This window comes from Myotis daubentonii, chromosome 1 (assembly GCF_963259705.1).
Source record: "Myotis daubentonii chromosome 1, mMyoDau2.1, whole genome shotgun sequence".
Taxonomy (NCBI): Eukaryota; Metazoa; Chordata; class Mammalia; order Chiroptera; family Vespertilionidae; genus Myotis; species Myotis daubentonii.
Window position 1 is genome coordinate 447,203 of NC_081840.1, and position 27,512 is coordinate 474,714.

Sequence of the window (27,512 nt, forward strand, 5' to 3'; positions counted from 1 at the left end):
GGGTGCCAGGGGGGCAGTCCAGGGTGCCAGGAGGGCAGTCCAGGGTGTCAGGCAGGCAATCCAAGGTGCCAGGCGGGCAGTCCAGGGGTGCCAGGCGGGCAGTCCAGGGGTGCCAGGCGGCCACCGTGCCCCCGAGACCCCTGGCTGGGTAAGGCACAAGCTCTGTTGTCCCAGGGCCCAGTCCCAGCCGGGCCCTGGGTGCTCCCGGCTCCCGGCTCCCGGCTCAGCAGCACACCCAGGCCCTGCTGCGTGGAGGCCGGCCCTTGGGGCGTCACTTGGCTCTGGGCTTGGGCCTGAGGCCTGTGGGAGGGACAGGAACGGTGAGGAGCCGCCTTGCTGGGGCAGCGCCAGGGCGCCCGCGGCTGGGTCCCAGGCCCCAGCTTTCTGTCGCCACTGCCCCGGGGCTGGGCTGTGTCCCGGGGCCCAGCCCTTCCTCTGGCAGCGCCCGCCCCCCCCTGTCTAGGCTGCGTCTCCCCTGAGAGCGTGGGGTCCTGTGTCCTACTCCCCCTGCCTAGACCCAGGCTGCCCGTCCACGCCCATCGGTCCATGGCCACCTCCTCCCCGGGCTCCCTCAGGCACCCTAGCCCAGGCCGGATGCCTCCTGCCCCTCTTCCGCAGCTGGGGCCTGAGGGCCCCTGGCACCTGTCCCCCACCCACCTGCCCACCTGGCCCCTGCCCATCACTGCCCGTCACTGCCCGTGGCTCTCTCTGGTCCAGGGACATGGCCTTGTGCTTGGGAGACACACTGGGGCAGCTCCGTGATGCCTACAAGTAGCTGTGAGGTCGTTCAATAAAGTGTGTGTGTGTGTGTGGGGGGGGGGGGTGGGGGCACCAAAAGGAACAGTTTGCTGTATTTTGCAGGTTTGGGCCGTTCCAGGTGAAAGGCAGGGGCTGCTCATTTTCATCTCCTTGCGAATTTCCTGTCGGGTTGAAGTTTTTCCAAATAAAAAGGGATTCTGGCCGCGGGGGCTCAGTGGTTGAGCGCTGACCTATGAGCCAGGAGGTCATGGTTTGCAGGCTCGACCCCCTGGGGGGCGTGCAGGAGCAGCCAATCAATGTGTCTCTCTCACCATGGATGTTTCTCTCTCTCCCTCTCCCTTCCTCTCTGACATCAATAAAAAGCAGGGTTCCTTCCTCCTCCCTCGGCATGGGGTGGTAGGCGGGGAGGCCGCGCTAACCCTCGCACCCGCAGCCTGGGGGCACGCCTGGCCAGCAGTGCTGGGGGGCACAGGCCCGCCGGGGCGCACTGACCTTTCGCTGGGCAGTGGCCACCCGTGGCTGCCAGCCCAGACCCCCTGTCCCCACGCCCAGAGCCCGCAGCCGGGGCCACAAGGCTGCCCCTGGCCCCTAAGGGGCAGGCCAGGCGCTGCTGCGAGGCACGAGGTGTGTGGCCCCAGAGCCAAGTCGGGCAGAGGTGCGCTCGCCTCGCCCTGCTCCCACTCCCTGGTGCCCGCGGGGCCTCACCTCTGTGCCCAGGCCCCTCGGCTGGAGGCGCGTGGGGAACAGATGGCCCTGAGCTCAGGTGGGGCGGGGGCGGGGTCCCCTGCACTGGGTGTCCCCACCTGGCAAGGCCAGGACGCGGCAGGGACCCGCTGTCGGTGTGGCTGCACCTGGGAGCCTCTGGGGCCACGGCAAAGCCCCTGCCTGTCTGGAGGGGGAGGGGTGGGGGGTCTAGGGAGGCCCCCGCTCTCAGCCGACAACCGGCCTCCAGGAGGGGTGCTGCAGACCCCCCCAAGGTGCCTGGCAGCCTGTCCCCGGGGCTGTCCTGTCCCTCACGGCCTCCCCGCGGACGGGGTGGCCAGCACCAGGGCCGAGGGGGCTGCGTGTGCCCTGCGGACGGACCCAGAGTGAAGGTGGCACCCGGGGGACACGGGGGTCAGTAAAGCCCAGGATTAGGTAGGTTAGGACCGGGGCAACCTCAGCCTGTGCGCCAGGCCCGGGAGGCCCTGGCTCCCCCCCACACCAGGCCCAGGAGCCTTGCTCCCGGGGGCACCCAGGTAGCCCCGTCCACCCGCCTCTCCGGCTGTTTGCCCAGCAGGCAGCTCCGAGGCCGCACCAGCCACAGCAGAGGGACACCAGCCACGTGGCATGGCTCCTGCCCTCCCGGGGATGGTGGGGTGACGCCCACTCAAGCGGCCCAGGCCGGGGGGAGGGGGCCGGGGAGGGGGGGCTGCTGCCGAGGGCTGAAGCGGGTTCGTTAGTGTCTGGGCGGCCGGGCAGGGCCGTCCCCGCCGCCACCACTGCCACCAGCGTTAGTGCGAGGCCAGGCGCGGACCTACCTTACTGGATCACACAGAACCTTTTGGGTTTACTATCGTCAGAGTCGGGGGCAACCTCTGCTTTCAAATAAAAGAAACACACTCAACCGCGGGTCCCTCCCGGGGCCCTGAGCGGAGCCGGGGCTGCGTGGACGCTGAGCTGCGGCGTGGACGCTGAGCTGTGGTGTGGCTGCGCCCCGCCCCCCGCCGGGCAGCCTCCCTGGACTGAGCGGGTTAGGGTGCAGCGAGCAGGCGGTGCCCCACACCTGCCCCTCCCGGGGCGGAGGCGCCGCCGACCCCTCACCTGCAGGGCTCGGGGGCCTGGGAGCCCCCCATCTCGGGGGCAGGGGGACCTCCGGCTGCAGGGAGAGGCCAGGTCCTGGCATGAATGGATCAGCGGACCCCACCCGGAGCCCGGAGCCCGTGGACCCGCCCTCCCGGTCCTGCTGGGACGAGGCGGAGGCCCCCCTTACCTTCCTGAACCCGAGTCCGGTGCTTCTTCCTCCGCCTGCCCGTCCCCTTCGAGGCCCGGCCCCGGGCCCTGGGGAGGGTGCCGGACCCCGAGGAGTCGGCCACCGAGTCCTCGGAGAAGGACCTGTCCAGGGACGTGTCCAGCGCGGAATCGGGGGCGGCGTCCTCCGGGTCCTCACCCCCGCCGGGCGCTGCGGCGGGAGGGCCGGCTCCTCGGCCGAGGGCAGCCGTGGCCGCCGGCCCCTCTCCTGTGCTGTCAGCTTCGGCCCAGCCGACGCCCCCGGGGGCTGTGGGGTCCTCAGCGTCCCGGCTCGAGCCCAGGGCCCCGGGGGGCTGCTCACTGGAGAACGGGAGGGGCTCCAGGGCCCGCGCGTCCCCCAGCACCAGGGGCCAGGCCGCTGCCGGCGGCTGGGAGCTCAGGGGGTCCTCCGTGGGCAGGACATCGCTGGCGTCCACGTACCAGGAGGACCGCCTCTCCTGGGGCCGGGGGCCGGCCTCCTCCGACGGGTCCGCAGGGGGCTTCGGGCTGGGGGCCGTGGCGTCCGCGAGGTCCCAGTCCTGGGGCGGCCTGGCTGCCTCCGCGTTGACCACGTCGAGACCAGGCCCAGAGGCCGGACGGCTGGTGCCAACCCTGGGGCCTCCTGGGGGGCCGCTGGAGGCCACTGTGGATGGAGCACGTGTAGGCGGAGGGCAGGGCGCTCCCAGCCATCTGGTGGCACCCTCTTTGGGAACAGTCTGAGCGGGGGGCGCCCTCCAGCTCAGCTTCCCCCCGAATGGCCCCCCCACCCCCGGGGGCCTTCCCTGGTGGCCTCCAAGCCTGGGCCCCCACAGGGCAGCTGTCATGGGCCCACCCCGGGGCTGGGCAGGTGGCTGTCACAGCAGCAGAGACACGGGGGACCGTTGTCAGGCAAGCGGCCTCCAGCCCCACCTCATGGCCGTCCCCTCTCAGGGCGGCCAGGGGAGAGGAGGGCTCCCTCGGGAGGCCAGGGAGGGCTTCCCGGAGGAAGGGGGTGCGGCCCGAAGGATCGCACAGGCAGGGAAGGCGGGAGGAAAGCGGAGGAGGGAGGAGGGTCTCACCAGGCGCGGCGTCCCGCGGGGGGCCTGCGGCTGCTGCCCGGCTGCCCCCGTCCCCGTCGCCGCGGCCGCGCGCCGTCTTGCGCAGCTGGAAGCCCTTCCTGATGTCGGCCAGCAGCGCGTCGATGACACACACCTCCTCCTGCTGCTTCTTGCCTCCCTTCCTGACTGAGAGGCCAGGACCCTCAGGCACGGCTCGCAGGGCCAGGGCCCACCCGGCCGGCCCAGCCCCGCGCCCGCTGGCCTCACCAGGCTGCCCGTCCTCGCCCCGCGGCCTCCGCGCCTCCTCCTCCGCCAGCTGCCGCTTCCTCCTCTCGGCCTTGGCCGCCTGCTCCTGCCGGTCCTTGTTCTCCTGCGGGGCAGACACGGAGCCGGTGACCACCCCACCACCCCACAGGCCCTCCCGCCCCCCACGCCCCCAGGCTGCAGGGGCGGGGCCCACCTTCAGGGCGCGGAGGAAGAGGTCCCGGAAGGTCTTCATGGTGCTGAACGTGTCCTCCAGGCTCAGCTGCTGGGCGTCCTCGCACAGGTAGTTGGCCAACGCCAGCTTCTTCTGCTCCACGGCCTCGAACACCTGCTCCAGCGCCTGGGAGGCCTCGATGCTGGCCTGGGGGCGTGGGCACCGCACGGTCAGGGCCCGGGAGGCCCACGGCAGGTGACCCACGGGCATAGGGCGACGGCCCAGATAGGACCCCTGAGTCAGGCCCGTGGTTGTGGGAGGATGAGGGCCAGGCCTGCAGGCAGCGGTCCCTGTGCAGGACCGGGGATCTGGGTGCTGGGCCTGGGGCTTAGGAGGGGTCCTGACCTGCTGTGGGGCCCCCACCCGGCCTCTCCCCACCCTCACCTGCCCCGCCCGGCCTCTCCTCTCCCTAACGCACCCCAGGCGGGCAGACAGCAGACCAGAGGACTGCCGCCCAGAGGCCACACTCAGCGCCAAGCCCCTCCCGTGGCCGCAGCACTTGCCTGCAGGCGCTGGGCGTACTGCTCCCGCACTTCAGGCTCCTGGGAGGCCGCCACCTTCCGCTCCATCTCCAGCAGCCTCTTCAGGTTGCCGCTGGACTCGGAGCGGATGATCTCAAGGTTGATCCTGAAAGGCCGGGCGGGGTCAGGTGACAGCTGATGCCCAGCCTCGCTGGACAGAGGGGCCCTGGCCCTGCACCCGAGGCTGCCAGAAGCAGTCGCAGCTCCGGGCTGGGTGGGCGGGCGGATGGGGCGCCTGCCTCAGCAGGTGCTGGGCCTGCAGTGCTAGGACCAGAGGACCTGCTGCAGCAGCGGACGCGCAGCTGGTCAGCCCGCTGCTCTCAGAGCTGCCCCTGCGGGCGGTGGGACCCCCAAATGTGCCCTCTCCCTGGCCAGGGTGGTGGCAGGGATGCAGGTTGCTCAGGGGTTAGCCTAGCCACCAGCATGACCATGCCAGCCATTCCCTGCTTCTTCAGGCCTCAGTTTCCCTCTAAGTCATGGGGGACAGGCGTGGGGGGCAGCCGTTCCTGGGGGTCCCGGGGGTGCCGCAGCCTGAGACCGGCCTGGTCCAGCCCTCACTGGGGGGGACGGAGCCGGGCCGGGCTCGCGCTGTGCGGGCAGGAGACACCTACCCTGCCGCCTGGGCGGGCTTCTCCAGCTCTCGGGGCAGCTGCAGGAGGTCCGGGTGGCTCCTCTCCACCTCCTGCAACAGCCGGGTCCAGGGAGGTGGCCGTGGCCGCCCCGCCCTGGGGATGCCCGAGCCCACGCCTCCCACCCTTCCCCTGGGCCTGGACCTCGGGACCGGAGGAGGAGGTGGGGAGGCAGGGGCCTGAGTGGGAGGTTCCCGAGTGGGGCTGGGGCAGCAAGGGGTGCGGACTCCCGCCCCCCCCCCCCCCCCCCGAGGCCGGGACGCGTGGCCGGCCGCCGTGCCCACCTCCAGCACGTGGTGCAGCAGCGTCACGCGGCTCTGCTGGGACTTGGTCTCCGTGAGCTTCAGCAGCGTGCTGATCTTGAAGCCGTCGGCGTTCCCCGTGTGGCTGCCCTGCGAGGGGGGAGGACGGAGTGAGTCTCCCTGCCTCCCGGTGGGGCAGGGCGAGGTGGGTGGGGGTGGGGGTGGGGGCGGCCGCTCACGTAGTTGAGGAAGTTCCCAATCTTCAGGATCAGCTGGCAGAAGACGGGCAGCTGGCGGCTGGACAGCAGGCCTGGGGGGTGGGGGGCGGCTCAGGGAGGTGTGGGCTCGGGAGGCGGGTCCCCTGGTGCTTGCCCACCTCAGCCCACAGCCGCGGGGGAGGACGCGGAGCAGAACCTTCCAGAACCTGTGGCCGCCCTGGTTCTCAGCAAACCATCCCGGGGGCTCCCAGAGGGTGTCCCTTCTGACCCTGTCTCCAAGATGGGCGTGGGCGTCCACTGCTGGGTCCCCAGCAGCAGTGAGCAGCACCCCGGGGGCCAGGGCTGCGGCGGGTCCCCGCGACTCCTCACTCAGAGGGGTGGTGTTTGCCCGTGTGCGCGGGTGTCTGTGTGTGCAAGTCTGCGTGCACACACCTGTCTGCACGTGTGTCTGTGTGCACAGGCCTGTGTCTGTGCGTGCCCGCATGTACATGCAGTTTGCCTCAGAGCCAGGGAGGGGGCGGTCTGTGACACTAGGAAGCTCAGCACCCACAGGCGCTCAGGGAGTCTGGGTGCTGGGGTGCAGGGGCTGGATGGGCCCCACTTGTGCGGCCCCCAGGGCTCCGGGCCACTCACTCTCGCAGGCGCTGAGCATCAGCTGGGCCTTGGGTCGCACCATGTCCAGCACCACGGCCGTGCCCTCGCACAGCAGCATGCACTCCACCCGCAGCTGGTAGCTGGGGGCAGAGCGGCGGTCAGGGCCCCACCTGACACACCCCTGCCCTGGCCGCAGTGTAGGGGTGAGGCCCGCAGTCCGCTGGGCACAGAGCTGGGGGTCCCGCGCCCGCCCCAGCTCCAGGTCACACTCGGCCAGGCCTCAGCAGGTCCGGGGGCCCAGGGAGGAGCGGGTCGGACCAGCACCCAGTGCCGAGGCCCGATGGCCTCCCTGGGGGCATCCCTCCCTCTTAGAATGGCTGGGGTCTCTCAGGGAGGCCGCAGGGGCCCTGCCCATCGCCCGTCCCCCGCGCTGCTGACCCCTCAGGTGCCCTGGGAGGCCCTTCGGCCAGGGGTGCATGAGTGAGGTGGGCAGGGAGCCGGGGATGGTCCGCACGCCCCCCCACCCCCGCAGGCTGGGCCCAGCTCACCAGGGGATCCCCAGCAGCAGGAGGTAGAACTGGTCGGCGCTGGCCAGCTTGGCGCGGTCCTCCGAGAAGGAGCGCAGGTTTTCAATCTGCGAGGGAGGCCCAGGCGTGGGTGCGGCTGCCAGTGGGGCCGGCCCGCCCCTCCCGGCAGCCCCCGCCCCCAGCAGCCCCGGAAGCCCCGCCCCTCCCGGCAGCCCCGCCCCCAGCAGCTCCGGCAGCCCCGCCCCTCCCAGAAGCCCCGCCCCCTATCGGCAGCCCCGCCCCCTGACCTCGTGCTTCTCGGGCAGGAGTTTGAGCAGCTGCTTGAGCACCTCCACGTCAAACCTGGCCGTGTCCCCTGCTCGGATCATGGCGGTGACCTCCTCGTTGGAGCTGGGGGCCGAGAGGACGGGGTTGGAGGTGGAAGAGAGACCCTGCCAGGCAGGCGGGGCGGCCCTCGGCCCAGACACCTCTGCTGGTCACACCGGGCTCCCCCCCCCCCCCCCCCCCCCGTGAGGTCGGGGCACCGAGAAGGTGGCCACCCGCCGGGTCACACAGCAGAGGCGGAGCTGAGAAACCCACGCCCCCGGGCCAGGGCGCCCTCCGCCTCCCCTGGGCGGCAGCTCGGGACCAGGCGCAGGGCCCGTGGGCTCCTGCGGGGGGGACAGGGGGCGGGGCGGGCTTCCGCGTCTCCTCCCCCGGGAGCCTGGACAGGGTGGGGGTCCCCGGACCCAGCGGGACAGTCTGGCTATCACCCCACTGTCGGCGGAGCCGGGCTGTGCACCGCCCAGGGCGGCCTGCAGAGGGCGCTGCCCGGCCCCAGGCGAACAGCGGGCGGCCGCCAGGAGGGCTGACCCTGCTCACCACTTGAACTGCTTCAGGAAGATGTTGAGGTTCAGGCTCTTCTTGGAGTCCAGGAAGGTGATCTGGGAAACACCCTCGTCAGCGTCCCCGAGGGCGGGGGTGGGGGGCCGAAGGGGGCACTCCCGATCCCAGGCCCCGGCCCACCTCCTTGGGCTCCTTCCTGGCCGGGGCGGCCGCCGGCTCCTTGGGCTTGGCCACCGGGAAGGAGAAGAGCTGCTCGATGCTGGAGAAGTCGGGCTCCACCGCCTCGGCGCCCAGGCTGCCCAGCGCGGCCCACATGGAGCTGTGCTCTGCGGGGGAGGCCCGTCAGCTCGCCCTGGCCTCGCCCTGTCCAGGCAGCAGGCAGCCCGACCTCCGGCTGACCTTGGCCGTGACCTCTGAGCACACAGCACCCTGGGCCCCAGGATGACGCGCACCCGGGGCCTGGGCAGGGCAGGGCTGTGGCATCAGACCAGCCTCAAAGGTGCCTGGGAGGGCGGGTCCGCACAGGGGACCTCTGACCGACCGGCTCCTGCCCCCGCCCGCCCTGGACCACCCCGGGGCTGAGCCCAGAGCAGGGACAGACTGCCCTGCCCAGGGCCCCGGACAGTACACGTGCCACAAGTACCGCTGCCACGCTGCCAGCAGCCCCAGCCCGCCCGGAAGGAACCGCCGGTGGGAGCCGGTCCTCACCTTGTGCCACGTGGGACGGCAGCTTCTGCCAGTTCAGCTTCTTCATGCGCAGCGTCGGGGGGTTGACCCGCCGGTGGCTGGGGACCCGGGCGGAGCCCAGGCTGTGGTCCACGTGGGCCACAATGATCTCCTCCATGCCGCCCACGGCAGGGGGGGCAGCGAAGCCAGGCAGGGGCGGGGGCGGGGGCGGGCACCCCATGCCCGGGGGTGGTGGAGGGGCGGGGGGTAGGGTCCCGCTCAGGCCAGGCAGTGGGGGGGGTGGAGGGGGTGGGGGGAACGAGGTCCCCAGGCCTGGCAGGGGTGGGGGTAGGGGAGGCGGGGGTGGAGGGGGGAATGAGGTCGCTGGACCTGGCAGGGGTGGGGGTGGGGGTGGTGGGGGGAATGAGGTTGCTGGGCCGGGGAGAGGTGGGGGTGGGGATGGGGGTGGTGGGGGAGGGGGAGGGGGCTGGGCGGTGGAGCTGGGTGCCGGCAGGGGCGGGGTGGGCATCTGCTGTTCCAGGGCCGCTGGCTGCTCGCCGCTGGAACTCTGGACGCTGACAGCCCGCAGGCCAGCGAGGGTCACGGCGGGCAGCTGGTCCTCCACCCCCGCCTTCGGGGCGCCCGTGTTCTGGGGGGAGCTGCCCTTCGGGCTCTGGCCTAGGTCGGCCTGGACGCCCTTGTGGGCCTTGTCCAGGGAGCTGGGGCGGGGCCGCCTCTTGACGGACACGAGCCGCTCGACCATCTCGTCCAGGGTGCATTCCTGGGCTGCGGTGGGGACCGCTGGGGTCAGAGGGGGCAGGTGGAGGCCGACGGAACGGCGTGCCCCTCCCTCCGGCGGGTCAAGGAGGGGCACCCCCACGATCTCAGACCCCCGTGCGTGCCCGAGGCGGGCAGGAAGGCAGCCGCTCACCGTCGCTGGCCAGGAGCACGGCCCGGTCCACCAGGCGCTCCAGCGCCTCCCAGAGCAGCTGGCTGGAGCGCAGCCCGGGGTCCAGGTGCAGGAGGCCCTGCAGCACCGACAGCAGCTGGGCGGACGCCGGGGAGCGGCTCACCTGGCGGGCGGAGGAGTGCGGTCAGCGGCCACGGCCTACCGGGGGCGGGCTCACACCCCCGGCCCCAGTTTGCCTGAGTGTCCACCCCACGACCGTCTGTGCCTCCAGGGCCTGGGTTCCCGCCTGGCACGAGGGCCGGCCAGCTCTCTGGGCGGGGCTGCGCTGTGCATTGTGGGACGTGGAGCCGCCTCCCTGCCCCCTTGGGACAACCCAAAGTCTCCAGACGTTTCCGGCGGCCGCTGGGGACACGGGCCCCGGTCAGAGAACCACCGGCTGCCGTGAAGGACGGTGACCGCCAGCGAGGCCTGGGCTGGACCCGAACTCTGCCTCCTGGTGCTGAGGCGGCCTCCGCCCCTCCTGGTGGCAGCCTGCTGGCCCGGGACCGCCCAGCCTCCTCGGGCAGCCCTGGCCTCGGCCCCCTGGCCCCTGGCCCTGTCACCCCGGAGCCCTGGCTGCCCCCGGCTGGCTCCAGGCCTGGCCCCGCTGCGGGCGGGAGGGGGAGGGCGGGAGATGTGCACCTTGTGGAACAGGGAGTTGAAGACCTCCCGGTGGCTGCTCATGTCGACGCCCCCGCACGCCTGCAGCAGCTCCTCCTCGTCCTCCGCCTTGGCCTCCTCGAAGGCCTCGAGCTGGATCAGCACGTCTGCGTCCTCCAGGTCCCTGCGATGGGAGGCCGGGTGGCTGAGCCGGAGCCCCACCAGCCTCCCCCACGCCCCGAGCAGGGCAAGGGCCACAGCAGCCAGGGCCCGCTGGTCTGTGGGGCTGGGCTGCACGGTCGGGGCTGAGGCTCATGGATGGGAGCTGGGAGGCCAGCAACCAGACCTCACCGGAGGGGTGTGGGGGGGTCACCGTGGGGGGTGGGACTTGGGGCAGAGCAGGGGGGGAGCTTGATTGTTCATTGGGCCCAGGACCTGCCAGTCATCTTAGTCTGGCCAATGAGCTGTGCATTCAGCGGCAGGGCAGGCCCTCTCAGCCCCCCAGTTCAGCATCAGTCACACCAGCCTCACCCCTTCCTCCTGGGGTCCCCCCAGCCAAAGCGGACACCCCGAAAGAGGTCCTGTGAGGCCTCGGATGGAGGTTCTCAGCTATGTGGGTTCCCAGGTACCCAATTTAAAGTGAATTTCAGGCCCAGCCAGTCTGGCTCAATGGTTGAGCGTTGACCTATGAACCAGGAGGTCACGGTTCAATTCCCAGTCAGGGCACAGGCCTGGGTTGCAGGCTTGATCCCCAGTAGGGGGTGTGCAGGAGGCAGCCGATCCATGATTCTCTCTCATCATTGATGTTTCTCTCTCCCTCTCCCTTCCTCTCTGAAATCAATTATATATATAAAAGAGAGAAACAATGAATGGTTTTGAGCGTAAGTACGTCCGATGCACCATCTGGGATGTGCTTATACTACAGCAATGCTGTCTGTCTAAAGTCAATTCAACTCGTGTCCTGTTTGCATGTGGCAGCCCTAGCTCTAGGGCAGCTGCCCAGGGCAGGGAAGCAATGGCTGGGCTCTCGCTGGGACCTGGGACCTGGGCCCCCTGCCCCCCTGGAGGCGCTGCATGGGAGCTGGGAGCGGGGGGGCAGGGCAGGAGCAGCAGGGGGGACTCACCGAAGCCGTGTCAGCACGTCCAGCAGCTGCAGCCCTGGGGAAGGACGGAGGGTCAGCGGCCCCATCCTCCAGTCACTGTACCTTCTGACGCCTTCCCCTGGGCCCCTCCCCACACCCTGAGACCAGCGTGCAGTGGGAGGGTCCCTGCCATTCCCACAGGGCACCCGGACAGGAAGCTCAGAGGGAGACATCTCGGGGGACACTCGTGGTGACCGTCCAGGGGTCCCTGTCACCACTGGACGGGGGTCAGGACCCTGCCTCCCACCGAGAGCCTCCGGGGCTCAGGCCCGGGGTCCCGAGGCCCCTGTCCACGAAGGGAGCGGCTGGGGTGGGGGGTCAGGCTGCTTCCAGGGCCTGGAACGGAGCCTTCCTGGGGGCCCGGGGGACAGGGGGGTCGGGGCGCTGGGCATCCCCCGGGGTTGGACGCAGGCAGGCGGCTGACCGATGAACTCGCCGCGCAGCTGCGTGCGGGTGCGCAGGTCCTCGGGGCCCAGGATGATGGCGTTGACCACGCTGAGCAGGGTGGCCACGTAGGGCAGGTTGTCGCTGCCGGACAGCTCCGTCATGATCACGCTGAAGCGGTACTGCTGGCTGCACACCGTCTGCGGGGGGGCGGGGTCAGCCTGCGCCCAGGCCCTGCCCCAGCCCTGCCCGCCCGCCCGCCCGCCCGCCCGCCGCTCACCTTGTAGTGGTCCAGGGCGTCCAGGGCCAGGGCGTGGCCCTCGGGCGAGTAGATGCACAGGGCGGCCAGCAGCTCAAACACCTGCTTCTTGACCATCACGTTGGACGTGTCCAGAGCTGCCGAGGGCCGGGGGAGGGGAAGGGGGAAGGGGTGTCTCAGTGGGGGGCCCGGGCATCCAGGCCAGGCCTCCCCCTCTGCCCGTGCCCCACCTGTGCCGGCCTCCGCCCAGAACGGCCACACTTCAGCCAGGAACGCGGGGCAGCAGGCAAACACCAGGGGGCGCTCTGCACCCACCCACCGCCCACAGCGTCTTCTCTGAACTCTACCGCCCGCCTCCCGCCTCATCCCCTGAGCCGGAAAGTTTCGGGGTGCCCCTCGCCTGGCCTGGCTGAGAGCACGTCACAGAGGACTCTACAGCTGGGCACGGCCAGGCCTGGACGGGGTCAGACAGGAATGAGGTGACCGCTCTCTCGCTCACCCACACAGGCACCCGCCCGTCACTGCCGCCCCCGGAGCCCCCAGCAGGAGGGACTCGGTCACCCCGTGGGGCAGCAGGCCTGCTGGCCCGGGGACACACAGTGACCTGGGGGTGTCCCGAGGGCTGAGGACTACCCCTGAGACTCACTGGAGGAGGTGACAGTGAGCTGGAACTTACAGGGGGAGCAGGACTGTGCAGACACAAAGCGGAGAGCAGCCTGGTGTGGAGGTGGAGCCTGGGGCCCCGCATTCCAGAAGCCCCCAGGGGCAGGGGCAGGGCCAAGGGGAGCGGACGATGCCGCCAGCAGTGCCGGCCAGACCTGAAGGGCTCCGGCAGGCTAGGGCCGGGGGCTCGGAGCCAGGTGGAGTGTAGGATCACTCGGGTGCACTTTTGTTTTTGACCCAGTGACTCCAGCTGCCAAAGTGTGGATGGGGGCGGGGAGTGGAGCCTGAACCAGCAACAGGCTGGGTGGAGAATTGGGGCAAAGCCATAAAACAGAGGGGGCAACTAGGAGCAGCTGGTGAAGGGAGCAGGGCTCCAAGGTGACCTGGCTGGGGGGAGGGGTGTCTCAGACTTGGGGGCAAATGGGAAACTGGCGCCTCCTCCAGGAAGCCCTGCCTGCCTGCCCAGCCCCGCTGTCTCCTCCTGTGCGCCCAGCCCTCTCGCTGCCTGGCATGGCCGCGAGCCTCACACGGAGTTGCTGAGGCCGGCCTTTCTGTCCGCGGCCCGCCCCCCGCGCCCAGCGGCTCACCCTGGGAGAGCTGGCGCACGTAGGCCTGGTTGCTGAGGATGTATTCCATGCCCTGCTGCGAGTTCATGACGGCGCGCACGCAGCTGATGCAGGTGAGCTGCAGTAGGGCGTCCGAGATGCGGGCCACGCCGCGGCCCGACAGGCGCGCCAGGGCCTCGAGCAGCAGGTCCAGGCCGCTCTGCTCCAGGAACTGCACCATCCAGCCGCCGTCGCTGCCCTCCAGCCGCTTGCGCAGGCCCGAGTAGTTGACCACCGAGGGCATCTGCAGCAGCCGGATGCAGAGCTCGGGGTCCGCGTTCTCCAGGTTGGCCTCCGTGGGGTCCGCGTCCTGCGGCCCCAGCCTCTCCTTCAGCGCCGCCCATTTGCGCTGCGCGCCCTCCTTCACCGACATCTTGCCGAACTGCGGGGCCAGAGGGTAGCGGGGGTCAGCCAGGGCCCAGCCAGGGCTCGGTCCTCCGCCCGGTACCCCCACCCACCAAACGTGTTCCCAGCGCTTCCCGTGAACCCTGCAGCACCTGGTGCAGGCTCCCTGAGCCCGGCGCTCCCGCACCCACCCCTGACCAGAGGCGGCAGCACTGCCCTGCTGTGTGCACCTCGACCCCACAGCCACCCAGGCAGCAATGCCCCGGACCAGTGGTGACAATGCAACAAGCGTGTTGTGTCTGGGACGCCCTTATCTCCCCAGGGCACAGCCCCTGCCCACTGGATGGGCCAGATGGGCACGATGATTCCGGGCCCTGGCACTCCAGGCTGCCCGACGTGCATGAGTGGGCCGGGGGGGTCATGCCCAACGCCCATCTGGTTCTGGGCAAGACCAGGGCCCTGCGGGGAGCAGCCCTGCCAGGCCTGGTTCTGTGGGCCTGTGTGTCACCTGCGGCGGGTGGAGGGCCGGGTGCCCCTAGGCTCTCGGAGGCCCACCCGTATCTGCTGCAACAGGTGTGACCCTGCCCAGAAAGTGCCTCTGTGTCATCACCACCACCCCGCCCCCTCCCCGGCAGTGACGCTCCTCAACCACAGCCCCTGGGAACTGGCCCCAAAGGGCAGGGCGGCCCACGCTCTGCTGCAGCCATGTATGGCTCGGGTCTTATATTTAGCGGCTGAGAAGGGCCGTGTGGAGCCGCTGGGGGAGAGCCGGAGGGCCGGCATGGCGACGCCACTGGGCCTCACGCCCAGCCCTCAGCCTCCCACCACGCGGAGGCAGGAGCGTACACCCCACTCTACAGGAGGGGGTTCGAGGGGGCACCCAGAGAAGCCAGGCCATGTGCCCACCGCCCCAGAGCTGGACATGGCAGAGCCAAGTGAGCCTGGACCCCAGGGGGCCCTGGAGCGGCCAGGCCCCCCCCCCCCCCCCCCGGCTCTACAGCTGCTGCACCGGGGAGCTCAGAGGGGAGAGCAGGGGCCGTCCGAGGCCAGGCAGGGCACTGGGGCTGAGCTGGGATAAGAGCCCAGGTGCCTGCCCCTCCAGGAGGCCCCGCAGCCCCCTTCCTGGGTGAGGGTGGTGGGTGTCCTCCCTTGGGCTCCTGGAGCCCACCCCGGGGCCTGCTGGGAACACAGAGCACAGCCTGGGGGCCCGGCATCTCAGCTCCCTCCTGTTTGCTGTGGGTCCTCCCAGGAGGCACCCTGCCTCCTCGCCCCCCCCCCCCCGTCAACTCCTCTTCGGGACACCCGGTGTCCTCCCAGGAGGCGGCCTGGCTGACCTGGGTGGGCGCCCAGCCCTGGCCCTTGCCAACAGACATTGGCCACATCACTGCCCCGTCTGAGCCTCAGTTTCCTCCCCTGCACCTCTGGCACCAGCCGGCTGGAAGCATCCGACAGGCAGCAAAGGCGGTGTTGGGGTGCTCATAACACCCCCTCCCAGGCCCAGCCCTCTTGGCCCCGCACCATCCACTCACCCAGATGCGCAAGACCTTCCGGCTGCCTCTGCCCACCCATCCCGGGCCCGGCCGCGGGCTGCCCCGCACGCTCTCCTGGCTCCTCATGGCTGCAGTCCCGGGCCCTCCCGGCGGCCTCTCGGTGGCAGGGAAGGGCCGCTCCCAGCACCATGAGAGCACGGCAGACGGGCCCAGCGTGCACACGGCCACCCCCTGGGGTGCTGCTGCTTAAAGAGGCGCCCAGAACTGGCCCTCCCCTCCCGGCTCCCATTGGCCCGAGTCCCTGCTTCCTTGGCACAGGCTGAGTGGACACAGAACTCTCCCAGGCCAGGCTGCTGGCCTCCCGAGTGACCTGCCCAGCCGAGAGCCCCAGGGGTCCCTGGATGCAGAAAAGCCGGCCAGTGTCGCCTCGACCCGCCCACCGGCCCTGCCCAGTGCCCCCGTCCCCGGCCATGGCTCCCTCCCTGGAAAGACCCCACTTAGGGGGTCCCTTTGGTCTGGGGGGGGGGGAGGTGACCGATCCCATCTGCCCATAAAGACACTGTGCTCTGCGTCCTGGAGCCGATTGCACCGCTGGCCAAGCCCATCGGACACCGAGGGGGAGTGCTGGCCGGGGTCTGGTGTGGACGGGTGTCCAGGCAGGTCAGTGAGCTCATGGGGACCCGGGCTGGGTGGGGGCAGCCTTTCTCCCGCTGGGGTGCCCACCGGCAGGTCCCAGGCAGAGCACGCCCCGCTAGAAGCGTTCCGCCGGTTTCCAGGACGAGACACTGAGCTGTAGATGGAGCGGGGCCAGGCCACATGTCTAGATAGCGCTCTGACCCGCAGCCACCAGGAAGCGGGCCTCCATCGGCAGGAACCAGACCCGGCAGTGGCGCTCCAGGGGACCCGCAGGAAGTCAGGCCTCCGTCTCCAGGGGCAACGCCCTGGCTGATGGGTCACTGGCGGGGCTTCCGGAGTTCTGTCCCCTCCTCCAGCTCAGGACCCACCAGGGACAGCCAAATGTGCTCCCCAAACTGCCACGCAGGACACCCCAGCCCCCTCAGGGCACCCCTTTTGTTTCTGTATTTTAACCTAACCACCTGTATAATGTAACGTGTACATATATTACACGCATGTTATTGTGTGTACATAGTAACAATTAACATACATACAGGCAATAACACTACAGAGCGCCCTCCCTCTCCTGCCTGCCCTGCAGGCGACTCCCGGCCGCAGCAGCTGGGGATTGGGTGGCAGGGGGTAGGGCTGAGTGGGCAGAGCTGAACCAGCGCAGGCCAGGCCTCCGGGTGGGGGGTGGGGGGTCCGGAGCTGAGCCGGCCCAGGCCAGGCCTCGCACCCTAAGGCACTGCTTGCGCTGCTCAGGGGGCAGGGCTGGGCAACGCCCTTCCTGACCACGCCCGGCGCTGGAGGCAGCTCCTGGGAGGAGGGCTCGATCCCGGGCTGGCGGCGAGGCCCCTGGAAGGGACCGCTGGGCTCTCCCTCTGCAGGGTGACAGCGAGCGTCCCCGAGGGCGACAGCAGGGTGCTCGGTGGAGCAACTGGACTCAGGGCTGCGCTGGGTCTGTGGACGCTGGGCCTCCACCCGCTTCCCCGGCCGGCCCGGCCCTGCCTGCGGGCTGTGTCCGCTCCCAGCTGGGCCTGGCGCCCAGACCGCGGCCTCCGGGACTTTCCCGGCTCCCTCTCACGAGGCGGGGCGTGGCCTCCCCGAGGGCGGGGCCTCCAGCGGGGCGTGGCAGCCTGCTAGGGGCGGGGCCCGAGGGCGTGGTCTCCCGCGGGCGGGGCGGGGCCCAGCTCAGGAATGCGGCTGTTCTCAGCGCTCCCCCAGCGGCGGGGCGGGGCCTCCAGGGGGCGTGGCAGCCTGCTAGGGGCGGGGCCCAGCTCAGGAATGCGGCTGTTCTCAGCGCTCCCCCAGCGGCGGGGCGGGGCCTCCCGGGGGCGTGGCAGCCTGCTGGGGCGGGGCCCAGGGGCGTGGCCTCCCGCGGGCGGGGCGGGGCCCAGCTCAGGAACGCGACTGTTCTCAGCGCTCCCCCGGCTGCAGGCGGGGCCTGCGCAGGAATTCACGTTCACGAGCTTGGGGCGCCAGCACCCCGGGTGAAGCAGGCGGAGCAGGGCCCTCGGGGCCCTCGGGGCTCCCAGCACCCCGCGGCGCTGCAGTGCCCCCACTTGCCCGCTAGGCAGGCACCCTGCCCCTGCACCCTGGAACCTCGGGGGGACTATGTGGATGCTGTGAGGCTGACCCGAGTGGGATGGTTCACCTTTTTCTACCGATAACGTGGGGTCGTGCCTCCCCTTCAGCGGGGGATGCTGAAGGCAGGGCCTTCCTCCGGGCTGTGCTGGGTCACCCGCTGGCCTGGCTGCCCTGAGGCGGGGCCCCGTGCCCCCGGAGCCAGACAGAGGCTGGGCCTGGAGGAGCCGGGACAGGACACTGGCCCCAGGGCCTCTTAGCCGCCTCCTGGGACACGGGGCCGGAGCAGCGATGCGGGCACCTCCATATGTCACTCACATGCCTGGGCGCTCACATGCCTGGGCGCTCACATGCCTGGGCAGCAGCGGCTGGGGCTCCTGGGAAGCCAGAGGGCGCGGCCTGCCTGGCGGTTGTCTGTCAAGCTGAGTGTATGTGTATGTGTGGCCGAGGGGGGGAGAGACAGGGCCCCCAGACTTCAGAGACCAGCTACCAGGGCCCTGGCTGTGCAGATGGAGAAACTGAGTCATGGGGTGAGCCTCTGAGGCTGGCACCAGGCACGGAGCTGTGTCCTGGGCACAGGCCTACCTCGCTGTGGGCAGCCTGGTGGGATGGGGAAGCCGCCTCCGGGCCAGAGGACGGCCCCTTGAGAAGGGGGTGTTGCCTCCTGTCTCTGGATCTCTGCCAGCGTTGGCAGAGGGGCTCAGGGGACGGGGGTGGGGTGGGGGGCTGCCGGGGTGGGAGGCAGCTTCGGATGGCCCTGCCAGCGTGCTCACAGCACTGGGTGCCTCTAGGCCTCGGGCCAGCGGGGCGGGTGCAGAGCGAGCCTGTCTTCCCCGGGTGGGCGGGCAGATGGCAGGCCGGGATTCCGGATCGGGGAGCAGGGGCTGCCACTCTATTCTTAGCTCCTCCAGGAACCCAAATTTTTCCACTGCCTGGCAACCCTTGGATTTCGTTCCTGGAAGCTCTTGGCGCTCAGGGGCAGCCCAGGCCCTGCGGCGGAGACAGCTCGCCACGACCCCGTTCCTCCCCTCCCACCATCCCGGCTCCTGAGCTCCGGCACCCGCGTCATCTCCCCGGCCAGGCCTGAGCCCTGGCGAGCCCTCACTGCCCCGTGGGTCACCCGAGAGGCTCATCCCAGGTGGGGGGTCGTGGGCGCAGTGCTGTTACCACGGAGATGAGGAGCAGGGCCCGAGCTGGGCAGCACACTGCGGGGACTATGACGTCACACACACACACACACACACACACACACACACGAATACTGACCGAGGTTGCATCGGGTGAATATGGCCGCTCTCATAATTAGAACGAGAGAGAAGACAGAGCGAAGAGGACCCACACGTCTCCCGAGTGGCTGCCCCAGCTCAGCGAGCAAGGGAAGAGCCCGGAGCTGGGTCTCCACGGCACAGACAGGGAGACGGCCGGGGTAGGGGCTGGCGGGGCCGAGAGCTGGGGCATGTGGCGGGTCAGGGAGCCAGGCCAGGGCTTGGCCCACTGTGCCCCCAGGATCTGGGAGCAGGCAGACATGCTGTGCCCAGGCCTGGCCCGGCCACGTCCTCCATGCACCCCACCCTCCTGGGTTAGGGATAGCGCAGGAGGAAGGCACAGAGAAGTGGGCAAAGGACTTGGGCAAACAGGAAACACCTACGGGAGGGGTGGGCAGCGCCACCACGGGCCTGCCCCGTGCAGGGGGTCCTCCCAGCGCAGTCGGAGGCCGGCACTGCCTCCTGGGAATGGGCTGGGAGCGCCCCCCCTCCCCCCCGCGGCTGGCCAAGCCCGGCAGTGGGAGGACAGGAAGGGTGGAGGCGGCTCGCCAGGAAGCCCGGCTTTCGCTTCCACCTGCACCCAGGGCTGGCAGCGACCTCTGCCCTCGCCTCCCCAGCTGCACAGGAGCAGGGCAGGGGCGAGTTCCTGAGGGCCTGGCACCTCCGACACCCTCGGGGCAGAGCCTGGCCGCCCAGCCTGGGGAGCAGCACGGGGCCAAGGGTGGCGGTGGCCGCCGGCCCGGCTGTGGCTGAGTCAGTTCCGACATGGACACTGGAGGGATGATGTGTGCAGACCGTGGTGGGGGGTGGGCAGGGCAGACCGGGCGGCCACAGGGGCAGCGTTTGACCGACCACAGCTTCCACCACAGGCTCGGAGGGCACAGGAAGGACGCGCGCACTGCTGGGTCCCTCTCCCCGACCTCAAGCAGCTCTGCAGCGCCTCGCCCAGAGCCGCGTCCCTCCTGGTCCCCGCAGGACTCTCAGTGCCGGGCAGAGGGACTGGCCGAGAGGGGCTCTGCGGGGTGCGGTCTAGGCCTCCGGGTGCCGGGTGGGACCTGGCAGCCCCTGCCCCCAGCCGGGTCCTGTGCCCCAGCCCCAGGCTGCCCGCCCCGAGCAGAGAAAACAAAGCAGCAGATTGAGGGTGGAGGAGGGGCCAGGCCGCACAACCTGGCACTGCCAGGGGCTGTGGCCAGGGCGGGCCGGGCCGGGCAGGGGGCAGCTCAGGTTCTGGGTCAGACCAGGCTCTGCGGGCCCTGATCCCATCCTCCAAGGGGCATGAGCATGTGGGTGCCGACCCCACCCCCCGCCCACATGGGCAGCGCCAGGAGCCTGACCCAACTGGGCCAGCAAGGTCCTTGGGATCTGGCTCAGGATGCTGGTGGCATTCCTTGCTGGGTGGCCGGCGGGGGGGAGGGGGGGGCAGGCCCATTCCAGACTCGCTTTCCTCATCTGTAAAATGGTCTCGGTGTTCTGCTCCAGGGAGCCTGAGTGGGTTGAGCCTGTATCACCAGCACGGCCCCTCCCTGGCTGCTCCCCCACCTCCTCTCAGAGGGGACAGCCTGGCAGTGCCCGGTGGGCAGGGTCCGATCTGAGCTCGGGGCTCCCTTCTCAGGCTGCTCAGGGCTGCGCACCGGGAGCAGCCAGCCCACACGGGGGAGGAGCAGATGTCTGCCTCTGCTGCTGTGCGCGGGCGGCCGGCGAGCTGTACTTGGAGCAAAAGCAGGACGGGATGCGGATGGCGGGGGAGGCAGGCTGCACACTGAGGCCACATCGGGGAGCGGGGAGCGGGGGGCGGGGGCCGGGCACAGGCGGGGAGACTGAGGCCCTCACACGCTGGCCTCAGCACTTGGCAAGGGCCAAGATCAAGCCCAGGACGGGAGGACCCTGCCCCATGGGCCAGGTCTGCGGGGACTCTCTGTGCGTGTGGGGCACTGGCTGGGCACAGGGAGGGGCTGGGCTCAGCCCCCGGCAGCCGAGGGCAGGCCCGGGGCCGCGCAGGGACACCCGGCCGCCTGGCCCTCCCCTCGGACCCCGTGCCCATGGTGGGCCTCCGCACTGGGCTTCGATGTGAGGCGCTCAGCGGCACCCACTGGAGAAAGGGAACAGTCTGGCCTCCCCTCCCCCAGGGCGGGTTCCCTGAGGCCCTCCCTCCACAGCCCTGGTCTCCCTGGAGCACAGGCCACACACCCCTCCCCCGGAGGCCTCGGCCTTCCCTGTGGGCTCCGTCCAGGCCCAGCCTCAGGGGAGCTGTTGACCCTCAGCCCATCCTCCAACCCTCCTTCCACCCGGGCCCCGGGCACTACAGCGGTGAGGAGGGGTAGCCAGGCAAGCGCCTTCTGTCTGCCAGCGTGGTGTCCTCCACCCTACACCCTCTAGCCCAGTTGCAAAGGCCTATGCACACAGTAGGGGCTTTATAAATGCCTCTTGCAAGACAGTGGCGCCGATTCTGTAACCCGGCCCCCCAGGTTACAGGTCACCCATGAGACGTGACAATCGCCATACCCGACCCTTGGCGGCGGGCAGGCGTGAGGGCGGGCGCGGGGCCGACTGCAGGCAGGTTCACTCATTCCTTCACGCACGCTCTCATTCAGTTCGGGGCCGCCGGGCGGGAATGCGGACGGGGACAAACCAGGCTCCCGGCTGTCCCACCTCCGGAGGCCCTGAGAGGGCAGCTGCGGTCACCAGGGAGCTCCCCTCACCACGTGGCCTCTGGGCCGGGCAGCGGGGACAGCTGTGCCCACAGACCTGGCGGCCTCAGGGCTCGGCTGCCCGGTGTGTGGTGGCCTGGGCAGGACCCTCCTTACAGGTGAGGCTGGCGGGAGCGGGGTCCCCATAACGGGAAACCGAGGGTTGGATGCTGATCTCACCTCCGGGGACTGGGAGCTCACCCCCTACCATGCACTCCCTCCTTCTAAAGCAGCGGTTCTCAACCTGTGGGTCGCGACCCCTTTGGGAGTTGAACGACCCTTTCACAGGGGTCGCCTAAGACCATCGGAAAACACATATATAATTACATATTGTTTTGTGATTAATCACTATGCTTTAATTATGTTCAATGTGTAACAATGAAAATACATCCTGCATATCAGATATTTACATGACGATTCATAACAGTAGCAACATGACAGTGATGAAGTAGCAACGAAAATAATGTTATGGTCGGGGGTCACCGCAACATGAGGAGCTGTGTTAAAGGGTCGTGGCATTAGGAAGGTTGAGAACCACTGGATCTAAGGGATGAAGCCGCCTGCTCAGCCTGGACCTCGGGGTCCCCAGGCCTGGCTCCACCCCCTGGGGACAGCCCTGCAGACTGGCTCCTGAAACCGCCCCCCGCCCCCCCCCCGCCCCCTGGCCTGTCCCCCCAGACACACTCCTGACCACCGTCCTGAAACAGGTAAGTGTGGCCTCCACACGCACTGTGTCCACGGGCCTTGAGCCATGCAACCATTAGACGCCTGCTGTGTGCCACACTGCAGTGGGGGAGGGGCCGGGCAGCGGAGTCAGGCCTCACCCCTCAGTCTCCCCGATCCTCCTCTGGGCACCCTCAAAAGTCAGGGACTGAGCCCACCTCCAGGTCCGGACCCAGGCCACTGGCCAGGAGAGGGACTCCCCCGGGCTGGCTGCATGGCGCCCTGCACCCACAGGCGGCACCCGCCCCCACAGGCGGCACCCACAGGCGCGCCCCAGTCACCTGCACCCCTCCCGAGCCTTTCCCAGCGCGAACTTCCACCTGGAACAGAGTGCTCTCTGATGAGAGGCGCGCAGTCTATTTAAGGCGGGAGCTCCCAGGTCCCGGAATGGAATGCGGGGTGAGGCGTGTGCAATTAGGTGCGGGGTGGGGTGTGTGCAATTAGGTCGACAGCCCATCAGCACCTCCACAAAGCGCCGGCTGCTGTGAGGGGGCGGGGCTGGGGGCAGACAGGCGGCCTGGGTGGTTGCAGTTGCAGGAAGGCAGCCACCTGCCCACCTCAGTCCACTACCCAGCACCCCGCCTCCGGCCTGCGCCCTCATGACCGGTCTGGCCGGCAGCCCCGAACAGGGGGCTGGCAGGGAGCGGGTGGGAGGGCAGGGCCTGGTCAGCGGTCGGTCGGGGACACCTACTGCACCGACTGCTGACCTGTGAGGGGTGGGGACAGGGAGACGCCTCAGATCCAGACCCCGAATCGTCACCCCCAGGCCTGCAGCCCCCGCTCGCTGAAGGCGCCCCATTGCCCTGCCCTGCTCGGGCTCGGAGTCCCTGCCTCCTCCCCTGCAGGTCTCAGGGAGGAGGGCCCGCCGGAGCCACTGCGGGGAAACTGAGGCCAGCGTCCTGGCCAGGCCCTCGGCCAGAGGAAGCAGGGGCGGGGCCGGCTGGAGGACTCAGGCTCCATGCGGGGGTGCCAGACGGCGGGGATCCTCGTCTCCCTGGCGGGTTGGTTCGGGGCAATAGGCTGGGGTCCCAACTGCGGGGGCCACCACGCCGCCCGGGGCCTGGGCCACAGCCTCCCCCGGCGGCCACCCCAGCCTCGCTCCTGAGGTCCAGTCCCTCCTGGGTCCTCAGAGAGGGAGGCGGGGGGGCTGGGGAGCACAGGCCAGCCGGTCACCCCGCCCGCCAGCCCTACCCCGGAGCCTGCTCCCCGGGCACCTGTGGGGGCGCCGGCTGCCTGTGCGCCCACCTGCTCCGAGGCGCCCAGACCCAGCACAGGCCAGGGGACCCCAGGCTGCGCGCCTCGCGGGCCCAGAGGCGGCGAACCCCGAGTGCAAGTTTATTTTCCCAACTGCGGCTGATTCACCGCCAGGATGTGGCGGCCGCGAGGCGGGGAAGTTGTGCGGCACCGGCACCGGGCGGAGTCCCAGCCCAGCCCGGCGCCCCGACCCGCCACCCACAGGCGGCGCGCACTGGGGGGCGCATGGGGGGCGCGCGGGGGCGCACGCGTCGCTGGTCCTACCCCGTCCCACAGCCCAGGCCCCCTCCCCTCCCCGGACTCAGTTTCCCCCCGGCTCCTGGGGGCCCAGAGGGCGCGAACTTACTGGGCGGGGGCGGCGCCAGGGGTCCGGGGTGCGGCCGCGCTCAGTCCGATGGGGCGGGGGCGGCAGACAGCGGCCCCCCGCGGGCTCCGCGCGGTTCGGCTCGGCCGGTTCGGCGCGGGCTCGGGTTCCGGCGGCTCGGGCTGGGCTCGGGAGGAAGGGGAGGCGCCGCCCGGCGCCGCCCTGCCCCGCCCCGCCCGCCGCCACGTGGGGAGCAGGCGCGGGCCGGGGGCGGAGCCGGGAGGGGGTCGCGGCGGGCCTCGGGGTGCGCGGGGATCGCCGCGCCTGTGAACGCCCGCCGGCCTCCCGCGGGCTCCGCGCCAGCCCAGCCGCGGGCCGGATCCTGGGGGGCGCGGGGGGCGGACGCACCTGGTTATCCGCCCACCTGGGACCGGGCTGCTCCGCCCGCCCTTCCTGGTCCCCTGCGCCGCCCCGCTTCCACCCGGCGCGCACCGCCCTCTGTCCCCACGCGGGACCTGCTCAGGCCGCTGATCGCGAGCGCCCACGGCTTCCTCCTGGCAGATGGCTCTCCGTGGGCTTCTGGGATGGGGAGCATCCAGGTCACCCAGGCCTGCCCCGCAGCCTCCTCCACGCAGCCCTCCCTGACTGCCGGGGCAGCTCTGGTCTCTGGGCAGGATGGACTGGGGGGAGGGGGTGTAGGCAGAAGGTCTGGGGGAGCTGCCCCCCCCCCCAGCCCTGAGCCCTGAGCCTTGTTCCCTGTCACCTCCTCTTCCTGTCCTGCCAAACCTGGTGGGCGCCCTGTCCGTGCCCCCACCTTGCCCAGCTTGGGCTCCCCTCAGGAGGGGCTGGAGAGAGCTGCCCAGCCCTGAGCCCCGAGCCCTGAGCCCCGAGCCCTGCCGGCACCGCACCCGCAGGCACTGGCTCCCTGAGCAGCTGCACCAGGCCCGCCGGCTCGCCAGGGGCCCCTGCCGGGTGCCGGTCTGAGGGAGGTTCAGGCCTGCCCTGAGGGCTGCACTGGGCTCTCAGCACATGACCTCGGGCTCCGAAGGGTCAGGAACCACCCCGCCTCAGTTTCCCCAACTGTAAACAAGACCAGTGTCTCTGGGGGCTGTAACCAGCCTGAGACAAACAAACAGGGGTGAAGTGTCTCCAGGCTGTTCTGTCTGGACTGGTCTCCCCTCAGACCTGCCACGTGCGGGGCGTGGGAGGCGGGTGAGCAGGTGGGAGGTGGGTGGTGGGCAGGTGGGGTGGTGGGAGGTGGGTGGTGGGTAGGTGGGTGGGCAGGTGGGTGCTGGGAGGTGGGTGGGTGGGAGGTGGGTGAGCAGGTGGGAGGCGGGTGGGTGGGAGGTGGGTGAGCAGGTGGGAGGCGGGTGGTGGGCAGGTGGGTGCTGGGAGGTGGGTGGTGGGCAGGTGGGTGGGCAGGGCCCGAGCAGGGGATGGGCCAAGGGAAGGGCACTGGACGCTTCAGCCCCGGGTCCCGCTGGCTCCAGCCTGGCTCCAGCTCCTGCCCTGGCCGACCTCGTGCCCTCTCGGTGCTCAGGGTGCCCCTCCGTTGGTGGGACAAGGCCCGCTGTCCATGCCCAGCACGTGCTGCCCTGGCCCAGCCCGGCCCGGGCGGCCTCTGCCAGCGCGGGAGCCGTGCCTGGCAACAGGCCAGGCTGATGGAGGGCCGAGGGCTGCGCCCAGGAAAGCGGAGGAGGAGGTGCTGCTGCCTCCGGGACGCCCTCCAGCCGGGACGTGTGAGCTCCGGGTCTGGACGGGACTCAGGTTCTTAGAATGTGCAGGCTGCCTCTGCCAGGAGGGCCACCAGCCCTCCCCCAGCTCCGGACTTTCTGAGCTCCCCTCCCCTCCCTGCCCTGCTGGCTCCGGCCTCTGCCTGGCCCCAGGGCCCCTGTTCTGGCAGCACCAGGAAGTGGGGTGGGAGGCTCGGCCAGCTGATCCTCCCGGCCACTGGTGCCCGGCTGCCGGCTGTGGTGGGTCGGTAGGTGGGTCGGTAGGTGGGACGGTAGGTGGGTCGGTAGGTGGGACGGTAGGTGGGACGGTAGGTGGGTCGGTAGGTGCACTTGCTGACCCGGGGAAGACGGGGTGACCTTGTGGCCTGGCCTGGGGGCGAGGACGGTCCTGCTGGGGCTGGGCCTCTGCCCTGAGCCCAGCCTCACCCCCTGGGCCTGGGAGCAAACAGACCCCAAGCCTCAGCCTGAGACCATCCCGCCGCTGCCTGGGAACCTGCCCCAGAGGAGGCACAGCTGCCCGGACCCTGAGGGGGCAGGTCACCACCCACAGGGCACGGCCCGGCCTCAGTGAGCCGGGGGAGCTTCTCACTGCCTCCTGCCTTCTGCCGGGGGCGGCACTGCCAGCCTGAGCCCTGCCGGGGGCGGCGGCGGCCTGGGCACTTCTCAGAGAGAAAGGCCTTCCCAGCGCGGCCTTTGAGGCGAGGTGACGCCAGGGCGACCGGGTGGGGGCAGGCACTTCCCATGAGAGGGTTTCATTTCATTTATCGGTTTGATCAGTTCCTCACCCGACGCCTTTTTCCTCTAAAACATTTTCCCTTTTGTGTCCCACACGGACGCCCTGGGACAACCTCCAGTGCTGCTACAGAAAGAAGTCAGCGAGAGCGTGGCTGCCCCCTCACCTACCCGCCCACCCCTCACCCACCCATCCACCCACCCACCCACCCACCCATCCCTCACCCACCCATCCACCCACCCACCCACCCATCCCTCATCCACTCACCTACCCACCCATCCACCCACCCCTCACCCACCCATCCACCCACCCACCCACCCCTCACTCACCCACCCACCCACCCACCTACTCATCAACTCACCCCCCCCCCCGGACCCCCCTCACACCCCCCCTCCCACTCCAGGGTCAGCTGCACCTGGGGAGTGAGAGCTGGGGCAGCAGCCCTGCCTGAGCAGCTCTGGAACCTGGGGCAGCCATTCCCCTCCAGCAGCTGTGAGCCTGGCCTGGCCCGCCCGCCCGCACCCCTGCCTCTCCTCAGCCCTTCGCTCTGGGTCCCGGCAGCTTGGCCGCGGGGCCTGGTCGACCCCCATGGTGGCTTTCGGCCTCCCAGACTCTCCCTACAGCCCCTGGCGCCCGCCTCTGCGCCCGCCTCTGCGTGCCCGGGAGGAGGGTCAGCCGGCTCCTCGCTGCTCTGGGAGGGGAGGGGGGGCAGGCAGGGGGCGGGCGGTAGCCTCTCTGACTATCATCTTACGGGAGGTTCTCTCACTTGCAGATTTTGTTTTTAACAAACTCGATAAAATGTATTTAAAACCCTGAAATCAATACTCGCTCTGCGGCCACTTGTGGACATGCGCAGAGCGGCAGAGACGCCAGCTGACACCCAACACCCCTCACCCAACAGGAACCCCAACCTTAACCCTCACCTTCACCCTCACCCTCACCCTCACCCTCACCCTCACCCTAACCTTAGCCCAGTGATGGCGAACCTTTTGAGCGCGGCGTGTCAGCATTTTGAAAAACCCTAACTTAACTCTGGTGCCGTGTCACATATAGAAATGTTTTGGTCTTTGCAACCATAGTAAAGCAAAGACTTATATTTTTGATATTTATTTTATATATTTAAATGCCATTTAACAAAGAAAAATCAACCAAAAAAATGAGTTCACGTGTCACCTCTGACACGTGTGTCACAGGTTCGCCATCACTGCACTAACCCTAACCCAACCCAAACCCCAAAACTTAACCCTAACCTTCACTCTAACCCTAACCCTAACCCTGACCTTAACCCTAAACCTCACCCTCACCCTCACCCTAACCGTCGCCCTGCCCTTGCCCCCCCCTCGCCCTCGCCCAGGTCCTCCCCTGACCCGCTTGGTGCTGTGTTTGCACTTGGGGCGCAGGCTTTACTGTTTGGAGGCCCTGCCCGGGGCCTGGGGGTGGAGCTCCCCAGGTCAGCGTCCCCAGGAGCCGGGCCGGCCCTGAGCTCAGTGTTAAGGACTCAGCGCACAGGGGTCTCTACCCAGAAACACAGCAGCCACACTGGGGCTCTGGCCACAGGGAGACCCCTCCCACTGACCCCCCCCCCCCCCAAGGATCTCATCTCCCCTCGGTCCCCCTGAACTCTGACCCGGCTCTCCTGGCCCGGGCTGTGTGTTGCGACATCTCTTTCCCAGGTCACACTGCGACTTC

The 27,512-nt window shown here is 69.8% G+C and overlaps 1 protein-coding gene across 7 annotated transcripts; it reads right to left on the bottom strand.

Moving 5' to 3' along the window:
- Positions 1–23,529, bottom strand: INF2 (inverted formin 2). 7 transcript variants are annotated; one of them, XM_059684949.1, is made up of 24 exons: positions 23,400–23,529; positions 13,070–13,469; positions 11,841–11,956; positions 11,601–11,760; positions 11,159–11,192; positions 10,077–10,218; positions 9,417–9,558; positions 8,528–9,286; positions 8,000–8,145; positions 7,856–7,917; positions 7,282–7,384; positions 7,016–7,101; positions 6,507–6,607; positions 5,895–5,965; positions 5,698–5,805; positions 5,396–5,466; positions 4,767–4,890; positions 4,246–4,410; positions 4,053–4,155; positions 3,807–3,971; positions 2,732–3,391; positions 2,563–2,617; positions 2,280–2,336; positions 1–300 (listed from the first exon to the last, which is right to left on the bottom strand). In XM_059684949.1, the coding sequence occupies exons 2-23, from the start codon at positions 13,458–13,460 to the stop codon at positions 2,318–2,320; spliced, it is 3,783 nt and encodes a 1,260-aa protein (XP_059540932.1). In that variant the 5' UTR covers positions 13,461–13,469; positions 23,400–23,529; the 3' UTR covers positions 1–300; positions 2,280–2,317. The 7 variants fall into 7 exon arrangements, with proteins under 7 accessions (XP_059540932.1, XP_059540876.1, XP_059540886.1 ...); XM_059684893.1 differs by lacking the exon at positions 23,400–23,529 and adding an exon at positions 14,962–15,096; XM_059684903.1 differs by lacking the exon at positions 23,400–23,529 and adding an exon at positions 14,962–14,980 and having other exon boundaries at positions 8,528–9,271.
- Positions 23,530–27,512: the final 3,983 nt, after the last annotated feature.